Source organism: Ammospiza caudacuta, chromosome 18, assembly GCF_027887145.1.
Source record: "Ammospiza caudacuta isolate bAmmCau1 chromosome 18, bAmmCau1.pri, whole genome shotgun sequence".
NCBI classification, from domain to species: domain Eukaryota; kingdom Metazoa; phylum Chordata; class Aves; order Passeriformes; family Passerellidae; genus Ammospiza; species Ammospiza caudacuta.
The window spans coordinates 6,023,072-6,038,086 of record NC_080610.1 but is presented as its reverse complement, the minus strand read 5'-3'; the positions used below and the strand labels follow the sequence as shown (position 1 = coordinate 6,038,086).

At 51.9% G+C, this 15,015-nt stretch overlaps 2 protein-coding genes across 6 annotated transcripts in view; one reads left to right on the top strand and one right to left on the bottom strand.

The window, feature by feature from the left end:
* Window positions 1–569: 569 nt before the first annotated feature.
* On the top strand, window positions 570–3,407 carry PEBP1 (phosphatidylethanolamine binding protein 1). Its single transcript, XM_058816902.1, has 4 exons — window positions 570–762; window positions 1,090–1,199; window positions 1,798–1,898; window positions 2,627–3,407. Exons 1-4 carry the CDS (start codon window positions 628–630, stop codon window positions 2,842–2,844), a joined length of 564 nt encoding a protein of 187 aa, XP_058672885.1. The 5' UTR covers window positions 570–627; the 3' UTR covers window positions 2,845–3,407.
* Window positions 3,408–4,361: 954 nt separating this feature from the next.
* TAOK3 (TAO kinase 3) overlaps window positions 4,362–15,015 on the bottom strand; it is a 78,668-nt gene continuing 68,014 nt past the window's right edge. For all 5 annotated transcript variants that reach the window (XM_058816898.1, XM_058816897.1, XM_058816901.1 and 2 more), the window contains 7 exons: window positions 13,365–13,601; window positions 12,508–12,636; window positions 11,595–11,798; window positions 8,797–9,036; window positions 7,524–7,736; window positions 6,986–7,168; window positions 4,362–5,814 (listed from right to left, as the gene is read on the bottom strand). In XM_058816898.1, the coding sequence (XP_058672881.1) occupies window positions 5,653–5,814; window positions 6,986–7,168; window positions 7,524–7,736; window positions 8,797–9,036; window positions 11,595–11,798; window positions 12,508–12,636; window positions 13,365–13,601 (1,368 nt within the window). In that variant the 3' untranslated portion in view covers window positions 4,362–5,652. The remainder of the gene's footprint in view (window positions 5,815–6,985; window positions 7,169–7,523; window positions 7,737–8,796; window positions 9,037–11,594; window positions 11,799–12,507; window positions 12,637–13,364; window positions 13,602–15,015) is intronic.

The following is a 15,015-nucleotide window of genomic DNA, read 5'->3' as shown; positions in this document are numbered from 1 at the left end:
CCCACCTCGGCCATGTGGGGCGGCACCAGCAGAGCGGGGCTGGCGCTGCCCCCGGTGCCGCCCACGGACCGGGAGTGTTTGAACCGGAGAGCGCGGTGTGTGCTGAGCGGGGTTCCCTAAGCAGTGTTCTCTGAGCGGTAAGCGACCCGCACGTTCAGACACCTGCTCTAATCCACCCACTCAGAGACACCGCACAAACCGCGGAGCGGGAAGAGCAGAGATAAATGGTTGTTCCTCTGTGTAACCCCGCAGCGAGGACCGTAACCACGCATGCTCGGGTTTCTCCAGGACACTTTACACATGGCAGCGTGGAAGCACCAAGGCGTGCGTGAAACAGAGCGCTGAGACCCACAGGGTTGTCCCACTGGGCTCTAGTACATTACTTATTAATTAACCTAATTAGCGGTAGGGACGACAGGGCTGGCCTAGGTAATCGGAGCTCGGCCGGCCCCCCTCGGCTCCGCCTGGGGGCGCCATAGAGCTGGCACGGGGAGGCCTGCGGTGCGTCTCCACCAATGGGAGGGGAGCATAGCGGCGTCTCCACCAATGGGAGCGCAGCAGGGCGGTGCCTCCGCCAAGGGGCTCGGGCCGCTCGGAGCCGCCGCCGTCGCAGCCACAAACGTCGCCATGCCGGTGGACCTGGCCAAGTGGGACGGGCCGCTGAGCCTCTCCGAGGTGGAGCAGAAGCCAGCGCACCCGCTGAGGGTCAAGTATGGCTCCGTGGAGATCGACGAGCTGGGCAAGGTGCTCACGCCCACTCAGGTGAGCAAACCGGCCCTGCGCGCGGGGGTTGGCGCGGCAAAATGGCGGGATGCGGCCGGGCCTCCTGCGCTGTCCCTCCGGCAGCTGCCGCCGGAGCTTCCCCGGGTGCGGGGCACAGAGAGGGGCTGAGCTGTGGAGGCGGCCTTGCTGTGGGGGCGGCCGTGCTGCAGGAGAGAAAACCCGTGGCTCTCACAGCCAGGGCGAGCTGGCACGGATGGCCTTTGAGCCCTGGGGTGCCGCTGCCAGCGCAGGCCGCGCTGGCCCCGTGTGCAGGGCAGGTGGCTGGCGCTGGCAGCGCGGCCGGTGCTAACGCGGTCATCCCTGCAGGTCCAGCATCGCCCCACCAGCATCGAGTGGGACGGCTGCGATCCCCAGAAGCTTTACACCCTGGTTCTCACGGACCCTGATGCGCCCAGTCGGAAGGACCCGAAGTTCAGGTAGTGGGGATGGACAGCTCCGTGTCCTGCGTGGGGAAAAAGGAGCATCTCTCTTGGGCTGAGCAGAGGCTTAAGGAGGAGGTGGGGCTGTGCTCTGCCTAAGGTGCAGCTGTGGGGCTGTGCCTTGTCATAGAAATCATGTCCTTGCGTCTCTCCTTGAGCCAGGGACAGCATGGGGAGGAGCAGCTGCTCTTGTCAAGGATGCTCAAAGTCTGTTGTAGCTGGAGCAGCACAGCATTTGCTGCTTGCTCTAATTTAGCACATATGTGAGTTGGAATTAGGTCTTTGCTGCCAGCAGACTATTAAATCTGGGACCAGCTCACCTTCCTCAAGTGAGCCTCAGCAGTGTTTGGAATCCCCACTCTCAGAGGTCAGGCTGTGCGTTTCCTGCAGCCACATGGGGCTGGTTTTGGCAGGCTGCGCATCCCAACAAAGCAGGGCCTGCTCTGGGACTGGTGCTCTTTGTGTTTGGCAAACAAGGAATGGCAGCTCTTTTTTTACTCCATGCTGACAGCCTCATGGAAAAGCAGCAGCTGGAGTGACAGAGGTTGTTCTTACCTGTGGCTCTGCCAGATTGTTCTGTGCCTTCTCCTTTCAGGGAGTGGCATCACTTCCTGGTGACCAACATGAAGGGCAACAATGTGGGCAGCGGGACCGTCATGTCGGATTACGTTGGCTCCGGGCCTCCCAAGGGAACAGGTCGGTACCTGCAGCCGCTCCCAGGTGCTGCTGTGGATCACACCCAGTGCAGCAGGGTGGGGAGAGCCCTGCAGGAACAATCCATGCAGGATTGCTGGGGGCTGCACACAGCAGGGATCCAGCCTGTCTAATGCACCTAATTCCCTGAGCAGCTGTGGGCTCACCTGGGGTGTGGTGGTGTTCACGGGGGTCCCAGGATGAGGGAAGAGATGAGGATCTGACTCCATGTTTCAGAAGGCTGAGTTGTTATTTTATAATATATATTATATGAAAAGAAAATTATATATTAATGATACATTAAAATGATATATTAAAACTATACTAAAAGAACAGAAGCAAGGATTTCATCAGAAAGCTAGCAAGGAATAGAAAGGAATGATAATAAAATCTTGTGACTGACCAGAGTCTGAGACAGCTGGACTGTGATTGGCCATTAATTAAAAACAACTACATGAGACCAATCACAGATGCACCTGTTGCATTCCACAGCAGCAGATAATTGATGTTTACAACAGATTTATGAGGCCTCTCAGGAGAAAAGATATTATGATATATATTATAATAAAAGAAAATTATATTTTAAAGCTATACTAAAAGAACAGAAGAAAGGATTTCCTCACAAAGCTAGCAAGGAAAGAAGGGAGCGATAATAAAACCTTGTGACTGAGCAGAGCATCCGAGCCAGCTGCGCTGCAGGGTTTTGATGGAGCCTGTCGGTCCCTCCGCAGGGCTGCACCGCTACGTGTGGCTGGTGTACGAGCAGGCGCAGCCGCTGGCCTGCAGCGAGCCCGTGCTCTCCAACCGCTCCGGGGACAAGCGCGGCAAGTTCAAGGTGGCCGCGTTCCGCAGCAAGTACGGGCTGGGGGCGCCCGTGGCGGGCACCTGCTACCAGGCCGAGTGGGACGATTACGTGCCCAAGCTCTACGAGCAGCTCTCGGGGAAGTAGGGCCAGGGCCCGCGGTGGGGCTGGGCACGGCGCTCCAGTTGTGTTCTGTTAATGAGTTTGAGCCAAGTGTCCTGCTCTGACAATGTCACTGTCACTGTCCCTGCTCTGTCCCTGTGCTGATGCTCGTGGTATCCTAGCTAGAGAGCTGCCCCTGGCTCCAAACTGACCTGCTTAAGGGAAACAGTAGCCTTTGTGAATTAGTGTCAATTCAGGGGGTCTCTGCTGTCTTGGCATGGCTTGAGGTGGCAGGGGTGTGGGTGCACAGCCACTTTGGGGCAGGTGTTGGCTGTGGAGGCTCCCTTTCCCAGGAGAGAAGAGGGCAGTCCAAGGGAAACTTCTCCCCCCCCTTTTTTTTTCTTTTCTCCCCTCCTACATTTGGCCAGTGCCTCCACATCACCACTACAGTAGTGAAGGTGCAGCTCGAGCTCGAGGGGAGGCAGGAGCTGGCCTAGAGCACTTCCCTCTGTTCTCTGCTGCCACCCAAAGCTGAGACCACTTTGTTCTGTTCAGTCCTGTGGTGCCCTGCCCTGTGCTCACAGTGCAATTAAAAACTTCCCAAGGTACTTGGTGTGCTTGGTTGTCTTCTTGGGGGGATGAGGGCAGTGCTCAGGGAGCAGTGGGTGCTGTTGTGTTCCTGGGATGAGGCTGGACCCTGTGCCAGGGCTCCCATTCCTGGAGGGACACAGCTCAAAGCCATCGTGTCTTTCTATCAAAAACATTCCCAGCCTTCAGTTCCTTCCCAGGGGATCTCCACTGACTCCCAGACCCGTGGGGAGCCCTCCACAGGGGCCCCCACATTACCACAGCAGATCTGACACCCCAACAGTCAGAACAATCTGGGCACCACCAGCTTCCCTGACCTGAAGCCACTTCCCAGCCCAGCTGCAGGTCCCAGGTGCTTCCTGCTGCTCCAGTGAGGCCTGGGGGTGTCTCCTGAGTGTCCAGAGCAGAAATGAGCCTTTGGTAGAGCCTGGTGGCTATAAAAAGGTAAAAAAGGTGAAGCCAGTGCAATTCAGCTTCACAGAATCAGGAGCCTTCCCCCTTTTTTCCAAGTTGCTCTATCAAAGCTCTGCAGTGACATGGTCTGACAAACAGGAATGAGCAGCACCCTGTGAAAATAAAACCCCGGGGCAGTTTTATCAGCCCAGCAATTAAAACATTTCCAGAGGATCAGTGATTTTCCAGGAAAACAGCCCCAGCTACTCCAGCCCAAGGCCCACCAGAGTTAGGTTGGAGCAGGGCTCACAAGGCTCATCCATCCTTGGACTGCTCAGAGGACATGAAAAAATAAAAAATCCATTACCCTGAAAGCCTCCAGTGCCAGGAACCAGCCCTGCCCAGGCTGAGGGACAGCTGTGGAATGGGACAGCTGTGGAATGTGTCCCCTCCCCATCCCCACCTTGCACCTGTGCTGGCACACGAGCCACCCCTCCCACAATGACACAGCCAGGCATTGTGATGAACACTTTTATTTACAAATATAATTAAAAGCTCTGACAGTTATTCATGCTCTTCCCTGGAACCTGAAAAATGTTTTTGTTGTTTTGTTGGTTTTTTTGTCCTTTTTTTTTGTTGGTTTTTTTTTTAAAGTGCATGCAAAAGAAGTAAAGCCTTTTTTTTTTCTCTTTTTATTGTAAGAAAATACACAGTTTGAAAGTGTGAATAATGCAATATTTATGACCAAGATCATGGGGTTGGGGGTGGACTTGGGGGAGGAACAAAAAAAAACCCCCCAAAAAAAAAACAAATAAAAGAAAAACTGAAAAGGGCTGGGATGATCTAACAGACAGTGTTGAGCTCCAGAACAGAACTGGAGAGTGGGGGGTGGCTGGAGCAGGAAGGGAGGGGGGGAAAGAAGTAAAAAAATTTTTGATCAGAGAAACAGTTAAAATACAATATGAAAATAAGTAAAAGCTCTCCTTAAATTCCTTCTATACACAAAATACACGATTTGACAAAGCCCAATTTGTGCTACTGGGATCCTGTGGGCTCATTTAAGTGTATTCACATTCTCTGCGACAGCAGAAAATGATTTATGATACAATCAAGAATATGCCCAGGGGCCAGGGCTTGTCCCTGCTGCCCCTGGCATGGTTCTCCTAAAAATCACCACGTCGTCACCCTCCCCTCCCCACCCCCAAAAAAGTAATAATATGTCACCACTGATATGTACAGCACGATTAAGTTTTTTTTTCTGTAAAATGTATCAAATTTTTTTTTCAATCTTTAATAAAACTTTTTTTTTTATTATTTAATTATTCCTGATGAATAAATACCAAAAAAATAAAAATAAAATAAAATTATGCAGCAGCTAGTTCAGGTAAGGCTGCGGATTCAGTCTCTCTCCCCCTGGGATCGTAGATATCTTTTAATTATTAATATTTTTTTGCTTGTACTTTCATTGATTGGTGGTAAAATGAGTGATTGCTCAGAAGCAACATACATCCACTTGGTGGCTTTTTTTTTTTATATATATTTTTTTTTCTCCATTAAAATTGTCTCCAAAGTTTTCACTGAAACATTTTTAATCATTGCACAGAGACATCAATACTGTGACATACTATGGAAAAGACTGCCAGGAGCTGTCCTGCACCGGGACGTGACGGGGGAAAGGGGCCCCTGATGGATAAGAATATACAGGCACTGGTCCGACACGATGTCAGTAAGAGAGACAGAAAGAGAGAGAGCACGCCCGTCAACATGGGGAATGTTGGGTTTGCAAGTTTTATCCTTACTTGGTTTGCTTTCTGTGGTTTTTGTTTTGTTTTGTTTTTTTGTTTTGTTTTTAAATGGCAAAGAAATTTAACCTCATCTATAGTCCTCCTTGGGATACTCTAATGTGACCAAATTCCCAAAGCCCATCCGCAGGCTCTCCATGTCAAACGTCTCAATCTCTCGCTCCTGCCTTTCCAACAGGAACTTGATCCTCTCGCTGCGTTCCTTCTGCAGGGCGGCGAGCTCCTCCTCGATCTGCAAGGGGCACAGTCAGCAGCCCCCAGCACAGATCCATGTCCCCTGTATCCCCAAAATCCCCTCTGCAAGGGGCACAGCCAGCCCCCAGCACAGCTCTATGTCCCCAAAATCCCCTCTCAAGGAGCACAGCCAGCCCGCAGCACAGCTCCATGTCACCTGTATCCCCAAAATCCCCTCTGCAAGGAGCACAGCCAGCAGCCCCTAGCACAGATCCACACTGTGTGTATCCCCAAAATCCCCTCTGCAAGGAGCACAGCCAGCAGCCCCTAGCACAGATCCATATCCCCAAAATCCCCTCTGCAAGGGGCACAGCCAGCAGCCCCCAGCACAGATCCACACTGTGTGTATCCCCAAAATCCCCTCTGCAAGGAGCACAGTCAGCAGCCCCCAGCACAGATCCATGTCCCCAAAATCCCCTCTCAAGGAGCACAGTCAGCAGCCCCCAGCACAGCTCCACACTGCCCTTGTCCCCCAAAATCAATGAGCACAGCCAGCCCACAGCACAGCTCCCTGTCCCCTGTATCCCCAAAATCCCCTCTGCAAGGAGCACAGCCAGCAGCCCCCAGCACAGATCCATCCTCCTCATGTCCCCCCAAAATCCCCTCTGACACAAGCACAGCTCCAGCCTCCTGTATCCCCAATATCCCCTCTGCAAGGAGCACAGCCAGCAGCAGCCCCCAGCACAGATCCACACTGCCCATGTCCCCCAAAATCTCCTCTGCAAGGAGCACAGTCAGGAGCCCCCACCACAGATCCACCCTGCCCCAGGTCCCCAAAATCCCCTCTGACACGAGCACAGTCAGCAGCCCCCAGCACAGATCCAGGCTGTGTGTATCCCCAAAATCCCCTCTGCAAGGAGCACAGCCAGCACCCCCCAGCACAGCTTCACAGTGCCCTGTGTCCCCCAAAATCAACGGGCACAGCCAGCAGCCCCCAGCACGATCTACCCTGCCCCAGGTCCCCCCAAATCCTCTCTGCAAGGAGCACAGTCAGCAACCCTCAGCACAGCTCTATGTCCCCTGTGTCCCTGGTATCCCCCAAAATCCCCTCTGCAAGGAGCACAGCCAGCAACTCCACCCTGCCCATGTCCCCAAAATCAACAAGCACAGCCAGCAGCCCCCAGCACAGATCCACCCTTCCCTTCTCCCAAAATCCCCTGTGGAGGTACCTTCTGTTCCAGGTGTGCCCTGCGCAGCGACACCCGTTGCTCCAGCTTCTGGAGTTCCCTTTCATGCTGTGCTTCTGTCTGCATCTTTATTTTGCTCTGGTAGGCGTTGAGCAGCTCCATCTCCTGCTGGAGTTGCAGTCTCAGGGCTTGGCATTCTGCTTCCTGGGCCTCGTCCAGCCGGAGCTGTGAGAGCACGGGCAAAACAAGGCTCAAACAAACCCTGCTGGGAATTCCTCTGCTCCCACACAAGTCACACACCACTCTTTCTTCCCAAAGCCACTGGTGTTGGTGGCAGAGGGAGAAAGCAGAAAAGGCTTCATGAGCAGCAGCTGCTCTGCTCACACTGAGGCAGAGCCTCTGAAGATCCAATCCTAATCCCCAGCACGCCAGGGGAGCAGGGGAAGGACATGTGTTCCACAGGACACTCATTCCAAGAGGGAAAGTGCCAGCTGATGTGTTGTTTAAAGAGTTTTGCCAATTCAGGGGCTGGAGCAGTCCCCCCAGGGTGCTGCCAGGCCCCAGAGCCCCCTGCACGTACCGCCTGCGAGGCCATCATCTCATTGATGCTCTGCTCGTACTGCTCGGCCAGGATGGCGAGCTTCCGTGTCTGCTCGTCCTTCAGGCTCTTCAGAATTGTCTTGTGCTCACTCTTTGGAGTTACTTCCAGCTGGTGATTCTTCAGTGCTTTGTACTGCTTAGTTTGCACTTTGCATGTGTCCTGGAACTGCTTTTTGATCTGCATTTCCATAGCCTGCCAAGGAAGGAACGTTGTGAAGAGCACGAAGGGCTTTGGGAATGGAGAAGCTGTGGTATGTCTACATGGGTGGGGTGGTGGGAACCACAGCTCCCCTGTGCATGCTTCCCACAGGGATTAACCAGCAGCAGCAGCAGCAGCTCAGACCCTGCTGCAGCCTGGCCAGGAACTGCATCCCCTCAGCCCTCCTCAGCCCAGGGCACTTCCACTTCCGCAGATCACCCAGCCCATCACCTGCCTCCCAAATCTGCTTTTTCACAGCATCATTCCCCTTCCATGTCCTTCTCACCTCAACCTTGCACTATGTGGAGGCTGCAGACCGGGGAACTAGCAAGGGTGTGACAGAGTGACAGCAGTGTGCTTCTCTCTGATGACCAGCGACCCCAGGGAACAGCTGGAGCTGTGTAAGGGAGGCTGAGGCTGGGTATCAGGGAAAGGCTCTTTCCCCAGAGGGTGCTGGGCACTGCCCAGGCTCCCCAGGGAATGGGCACAGCCCTGAGGCTGCCAGAGCTCCAGGGGCATTTGGAAAATGCTCTCAGGGATGCACAGGGTGAGATTGCTGGGGTGTCTGTCCAGGATTGGAATTTGGACTCCATGATCCCTGTGGGGCCCTTCCTACTCAGGATATTATGTGACACTGGGAGGAGGAACATGCCTCTACCAGAGAGCAGCTCAGAGGTCTGTAAGCACATTGGGGTGTGCACAGAGCTCAGCACACACCAGAGTGCTCTGTGTTCTCTCTGGACTCTGAAATAACCACAAACCCCTTCTCCTCATCATTCTAAGCTGACACCAGCGAGGGTCTGAACAACACAGCTTGTCAGAAACAAATTCTCTAACACTTTGCTTAGGACTGGACTATTTTACAACAGCCTCAATTAGCACAGCACTATAAAAACCCTCTGTGAGCCCTGGGCTATCCCAGCCCACAACCTCCCTTATGCAGAGCTGCTCTGTGCCAAGGGAGGGGATGCAAGGCAGAGCACAGGGAGTGGAGAGCAGTGATCCCACAGCACAGGACAGAGGCTGGAGGAGGAGCAAGGACAGCCGGCAGCACCTTCAGGTTCTTTGGTTGCTGCCGGAGCTCCATGAAGTGCTTCCTGTGCAGCTCCCGCTCGCGCCGCTTGTTGTACTCCAGCTGGTTCTCGAGCTCAGTCTGGTGCTGCAGGCGGATCAGGTCCATGCGCAGCTTCTGCAGCGTGTGCAGCTGCCGGTACTCCAGCTCCCGCGTGGACTCGTCGTGCCGGATCAGCATGGCGTGCTCCATCTCCTTCTGCGTCCGCTTCTTGTTCAGCTCCTGCACACACACACACACACAGCCCTGCTGCAGCTCCTGCCCACTGCGCTGCCAGCTGCAGGGACTGGTGTGTCACAGGGAAACACACACCCAGCAGCGCCATGGGGATGCTAGGAGAGACCACTGAGTGACCATCCATCCATCCATGCTAGGAGTGACCACTGAGTGACCATCCATCCATCCATGCTAGGAGAGACCACTGAGTGACCATCCATCCATCCATGCTAGGAGAGACCACTGAGTGACCATCCATCCATCCATGCTAGGAGAGACCACTGAGTGACCATCCATCCATCCATGCTAGGAATGACCACTGAGTGATCATCCATCCGTCTATCCATGCTAGGAGTGACCACTGAGTGACCGACCATCCATCCATCCATCCATCCATCCATCCATCCATCCATCCACCCACCCACCCACCCGTCCACCCACCCGTCCGTCCCTCCATCCATCCCATCCACACCCCTACCCATCCATACAACCACCCATCCATCCATCCATCCATCCATCCATCCATCCATCCATCCATCCATCCATCCATCCATCCATCCATCCCTCCCTCCCTCCCCTGCTCTGGGATGGCCCCGGGAGTCCCCAGCAGGTGGCACCAGGACCCCACACAAGCCCTGGGTGCCTGCAGGAACTCGCAGCAGCTTTCACTGAACTCATCCCAGGCTGCTCAGGGTGATGGAATTGGGGCTCTTGTCTGGTGGGTACTGGGAACGAGCTCCTCCCTCCATCACCTGCACGGGAGTGGCCAAGGCAGAGGTCAGTGGCTCTGACACCACCTCAGGTGAGAAGGTGAATTGCCCAGGTGGGATTTGGCACAAGGCGCAGCTCATTTTTAAAACAAGACCGGTTTTGCAGTGCTCACCAAGAGCTCCTGCACAGTCTGGGATAACCACCCCAAGCCACAAGCCCAGGAAGGGGAAGGCACCAGTTCCCTCCCCGATTACTGCGCACATTTGTGTCATTTGTGTCTCAAGGTGCCAGCCCCGCCCTGAGCAGCACGGAGCTGACTCCAGCTGCACCCTGACAGATGCTGCTGTGCTCCCCTGATCCCGGCTCAGGTTTCAGCCTCAGCCAGGCACACCAGGGCTGCCCCACCCCACCCGTGCCCAGCCCAGGGCTGCCTCAGCCTAATGGGTTTCTGCAGGAGAAGCAAAAAAATGCAATTATTCTGTTGCACGTTTGGTAATCCTGCTGTAACTCTCAACAGCAGCACCTGCAAACTTCAGTCCCTGTGGCTGCTACACCTGGGACAGGTTTGAGCTGAGAGGGTGGGCAAGGAAACAGGACCAGGGTTTGTTTCCTTCTGCCCTCTAAGGGTGTAGCATGTGTTCACATTTAAGCAAAACTCGACCCCTGATAGGCAAAATTAAAATTTACAGGTAGTGGCGTGCCAAAATGACTTCCCAAAGGCAGGTGGGGCACTGACCAGGCAGGGAGCTGTGGCACATGTGCCTTCATCCCAGGATAGCTCAGCCAGTCTCTCCCAAGCCTGTTCCAACCTGATTTCAGTTCACACAGCATAAACACACACAGTCATTCCACTTCCTTCAAACACTTTCCCATTTGCACAAAAACAACATCTGTGGTTACTTAAAATATGGAAAACACATTTGGAAAGTGTTATTTACTTCAGGTGATCCAAGTAGTTAGTACTGGCACATTTGAACTAGTAGGGATGTAATTTTCAGGGAATAAAAACTCAGATCATTCTGAAAATTAGCTCTCTCCTAAGAGCTTAAATGCAGGAGGTCAGAGGTGTGCTCCTGTTAAATGCCATGCCAGGTCACTGAACTCTGTTCTCATCCCTACCACAGAGCAGACATGCTGGGACAAGGGTGCTCAAATCTGAATTTCTGGAATCAATAGTTTTGAAGGTGCCTGAGTTGAGATATCTGGATCTCAGCAAAGCAGCTGAGCAGCCCCAGACACATCTGGACTCAAGTGTAGCAAAGCTCTGAACAAGTACAAATGGTACTGGAAAGCCTGAGGATAGCAGGCCAAACACAATTGGAAATTTTTGACCACTCCTCACTCAGTTTTCACTAAAACACCCTCTCATCTGACAGTCTTTATCCAAAAATAACATCCATGAAGAACTCAGATACTACAGTGATGGCCACAGGAGCATGTCCATGTGGAAGCTCTTTCTCCAAAGTGGTGTGTGACCACAGGCAGCCTTGAGGCAAGGGGCAAAAACCAATGAGGGGAAGCAGGGTGTGAAAAGCCGCTCCTTGACAGCCCATATCCCCATCCCACAGCTCTCCCCACACCCCTAACTGGGGCAGGACCCCCAAACCCAACACTCAGGAGCTGGGATGAGACATCAGAGCAAGAGGCCACAGGGTGTTTCTGGCTACAGTCAACGCTGCCATCCCTCAACTGATCAAAGCAGCCACAGCTGCAGGGAAAACCATTTCCCAAAACATATTTTGCTACATTTTTCTCAATTCTACTTAGCAACTAGAAGCATGAAGACCTAACCAGCCAAGACATGAAGCTAAAGCAGTTAAAGCAGGCTGTGAGAGACGTGAGGAGTGCCATACTTCCCGAATGTTCTGCTGCTCCATCTCGTGCCTCTTGATCATCGTTTTTCTCTTGAAGGATCGGCAGTTTTTGTCGTAGTAGAGTCTCTGCTGGCTGAGAAGCTGGGCCTCCTCTTCAGCCTGTGTGTGCTGCAGGTTCTCTTTGTGTTTGGATATCCTTTCTTGCTTCTCTTTCTTGGGTGTGCTGTGGTCCTCATTCATTTCCTGCAGGGTCAAAACAAGGCTTGTCTCAGCACCACAGTGACACAGGACATGGGGGACCTTGCTGGCTCCTCCTCTGCCACTCAGGCCATGAAAGGACACCAAAATCCACCACAAACCAACAGAACCAGAACCTATCACCTGGCCAAGCTAGCCCTGCTGCCCCTACAGCTGTACCAGGACCCACACCAAGAGTAGGAGGAAAAATGGCCACAGAGCTCCTTGATAATCATTTTCTCACCTTTACCTTAACAGTTAATTATTTTTGCAATATGGTGAAGACACTACTTAAATAATGCATTTTGGTACATTAGAAGTTATTTCTCTTCCTAATTTATGTAACTGATCACAGGGCTTTTAGTCTGGGGACACTGAATGGCTGCTCTGATTACTTGAAAAAAAAAAAACAGATGAGGAGAAAGAAAGGGGAAGAAGAACTCTCTGTGAAGTCCCATTTTCCCTCATCACCCTTGGTTTCAAAGATTCTGCTCTACAGCAAATTGTGAAACACCTGTAGCCACCCTCACAAATTGTTCTGGAAATGCTGCCAGATGCTCCCAGCTCCTAAAGATTTACTTGCTGAGAATCCAAAATTTGCTTCCAAGCCTGACAGTATCCCTTAAACCCCTGGGCTGGCCCAGGTTTATCAAAACAAAAGAGTGGCTCATGTTCATCCCACACCCCTTCAGCCCTGAAAATGAGAGTTTCTCACCTCTTTAATCTTTTCCTTGCAAAGCTTGTATTGTTTCTTCTGACTTTCTAAAAAGGTCGCCAGGTCTTTCTTTTGCTGAGCCAAAATCTGTTGCTGGAATCTCTTTTCATCTGCTGCAGCTGCCTTTGCCTGCAATGTACAGAGAGAGGAAAAAAAAAAAATAAAAAAACTAAAAAAGGTGAGTGAGCAGGTGCAGAATCCAGCACAAATTATTGTTGTGGTTTTTGATTTTTGGTCAGTCATTTTGGTGGCTGTGCTAGACAAAGCCATGAGCGCTCAGCTCACACAGAGAATGCTCACAGTAAGTCTGAGGGCTTCCTTGTGCTTCTCACCTCTCCACCAATGCCACCCCAGAAGGCACAATGACACCAGTTTATTAGGTGGATGAACATGCTAGTTTTTAGACTGACAGCTTTGTCACCCCCTCAGCTGGGGCAAAGCTCCCACCAAGGTCCCCACAGCCCCTTTTCTGCAGCTGTGGCACTGGTGGATGCCAACAGAGCGCCCATCAGCCAGGAAGGTGACGTGAGGCTGCTCGAGAGAGCACAAGGTCACAGAATCAACAGGCTGGAAGAGACCTTTGAGATGATTGAGTTCCACCCAGCCCTAACATCTCAATTAAACCATGGCACCCAGTGCCACATCCAATCTTCTTCTAAGCACATCCAGGGATAGCGACTCCCCCACCTCCCCAGGCAGACCATTCCAGTACTTTGTGTAAAAAACTTTTTCCTAACATCCAACTTAAATTTCCCTTGGGGCAGTTTAACACTTTGTCCTCTCATTCTGCACCTCAGACCACAGGTTTGAGCAGCAAACCTGGGTTCTCCTGTCCCTCACATCCTCCCAGCACTCACCTCCTTCTCCATCACAGCCACTTGCTTCTTGGCCAGCTTCTCCAGCTCAATGGACGAGTTGTTGGCGTGTGTCTCCACCTCCTTCTGCAGCTTGAGGCGGTGCTCGTCCATCTCGGCCTTCAACTTGTTCTCCAGGGCGATCAGCTGCTTCTGGTGCTGGCGCCGCATCCGCTTATATCCTGACATCTGTTCCCGCAGCTCGTTCTCCTGCTCATGCTCATGGATCTGTCTTGTAACCTGGGGGGGAACAGGGCACCCACTGCTCCATGGCCTTGCTTCCCACACGAGCTCACTGGAGCCAGGCCCTGCTCTGCTCTCAGCAATCCATGGGTTTTGGAGGTGCTGCTGTTTGGTTTCACAAAGCCACGGGGTTTCTCTGTCCTAACTTTTAGCCCCCATCTTTTCCTGAGACTTTTATGTCTGAAAATTAAGCTGGAAATGCCATATTACAAATAAAGGAAGGGAGTGGTTACTTATTGATGCCCTCTGAAGGCTGCCTTCAGAGCAGAGACTAGATGGAGCTAAAGAATAGAGATTAGATGGAGTTATAGAGACTAGATGGAGCTAAAGAACAGAGACTAGATGGAGCTAAAGAATAGAGACTAGATGGAGTTATAGAGACTAGATGGAGCTAAAGAACAGAGACTAGATGGAGCTAAAGAACAGAGACTAGATGGAGCTAAAGAACAGAGACTAGATGGAGCTAAAGAACAGAGACTAGATGGAGTTATAGAGACTAGATGGAGCTAAAGAACAGAGACTAGATGGAGTTATAGAGACTAGATGGAGCTAAAGAACAGAGACTAGATGGAGCTAAAGAATAGAGACTAGATGGAGTTATAGAGACTAGATGGAGCTAAAGAATAGAGACTAGATGGAGCTAGAGACTAGATGGAGCTAAAGAACAGAGAGTAGATGGAGCTAAAGAATAAAGTAGGGATTTATTAAGAGGCCTCAACAGATCCACCTTGGGCAGCACAACCCAAAATGGCCACACAATGGATGATTGCTCAGGAGATCCCTCACTTTTATATATTCTGGTCCATTTGTATATTTGAGTTAATTGTCCAATTATAGCTTTAGCCCATGAAGTCCAATCCTTCTGGTTTTCTCTCTTCAGTCCCCATTGTATATGCTCTTGGGTCTGAGATCTGGGTCCGCTGTCCTTGGTCCCCAGCTAGAGAAGGAATTGTTTTGTTTCCCTGTTCTGTGAAGAGAACTCACTACACCCTAATATGAAGCCAGACTTTGACACTAAAGCAGAACAGAATCTGAAAAATATAAAAACTAAAGCCTGAGGCATCATTATCACTCCAGGACATGCTGAAGGAGATCTGGAAACAAAGGTGGCTAATGGACAACATTCCTCAGATACTTTATACAGATGCATGACTAAGACCCTTATTCAGATTCAACTTATTCACCTTATTCAGATCCATGGATTCCCAAGAAGCAGCCAGAACCCCCTCAAACCCCCATTCTTTCCTTCCTCCTCAAGTCACCCCCATGCCAATTCAATCCCTCAACATCTATTTTCTGCTACGAGGAGCCTCCTTCAAAACTTCCCCTTAAAATTCAAGATGATGGCAGACTGAGCTCATTCCTTCCCAGAATTGAAAGTTTTCTAACAAGGGAATGCTGTTCTGGAACT

Coding starts and splice junctions, on each gene's coding strand:
- PEBP1 (XM_058816902.1), top strand. CDS start 628: ATGCCGGTGGACCTGGCCAAGTGGGACGGGCCGCTGAGCCTCTCCGAG. Junction 763..1,089: donor AGGTGCTCACGCCCACTCAG/GTGAGCAAACCG, acceptor TCATCCCTGCAG/GTCCAGCATCGCCCCACCAG. Junction 1,899..2,626: donor CGGGCCTCCCAAGGGAACAG/GTCGGTACCTGC, acceptor GTCCCTCCGCAG/GGCTGCACCGCTACGTGTGG.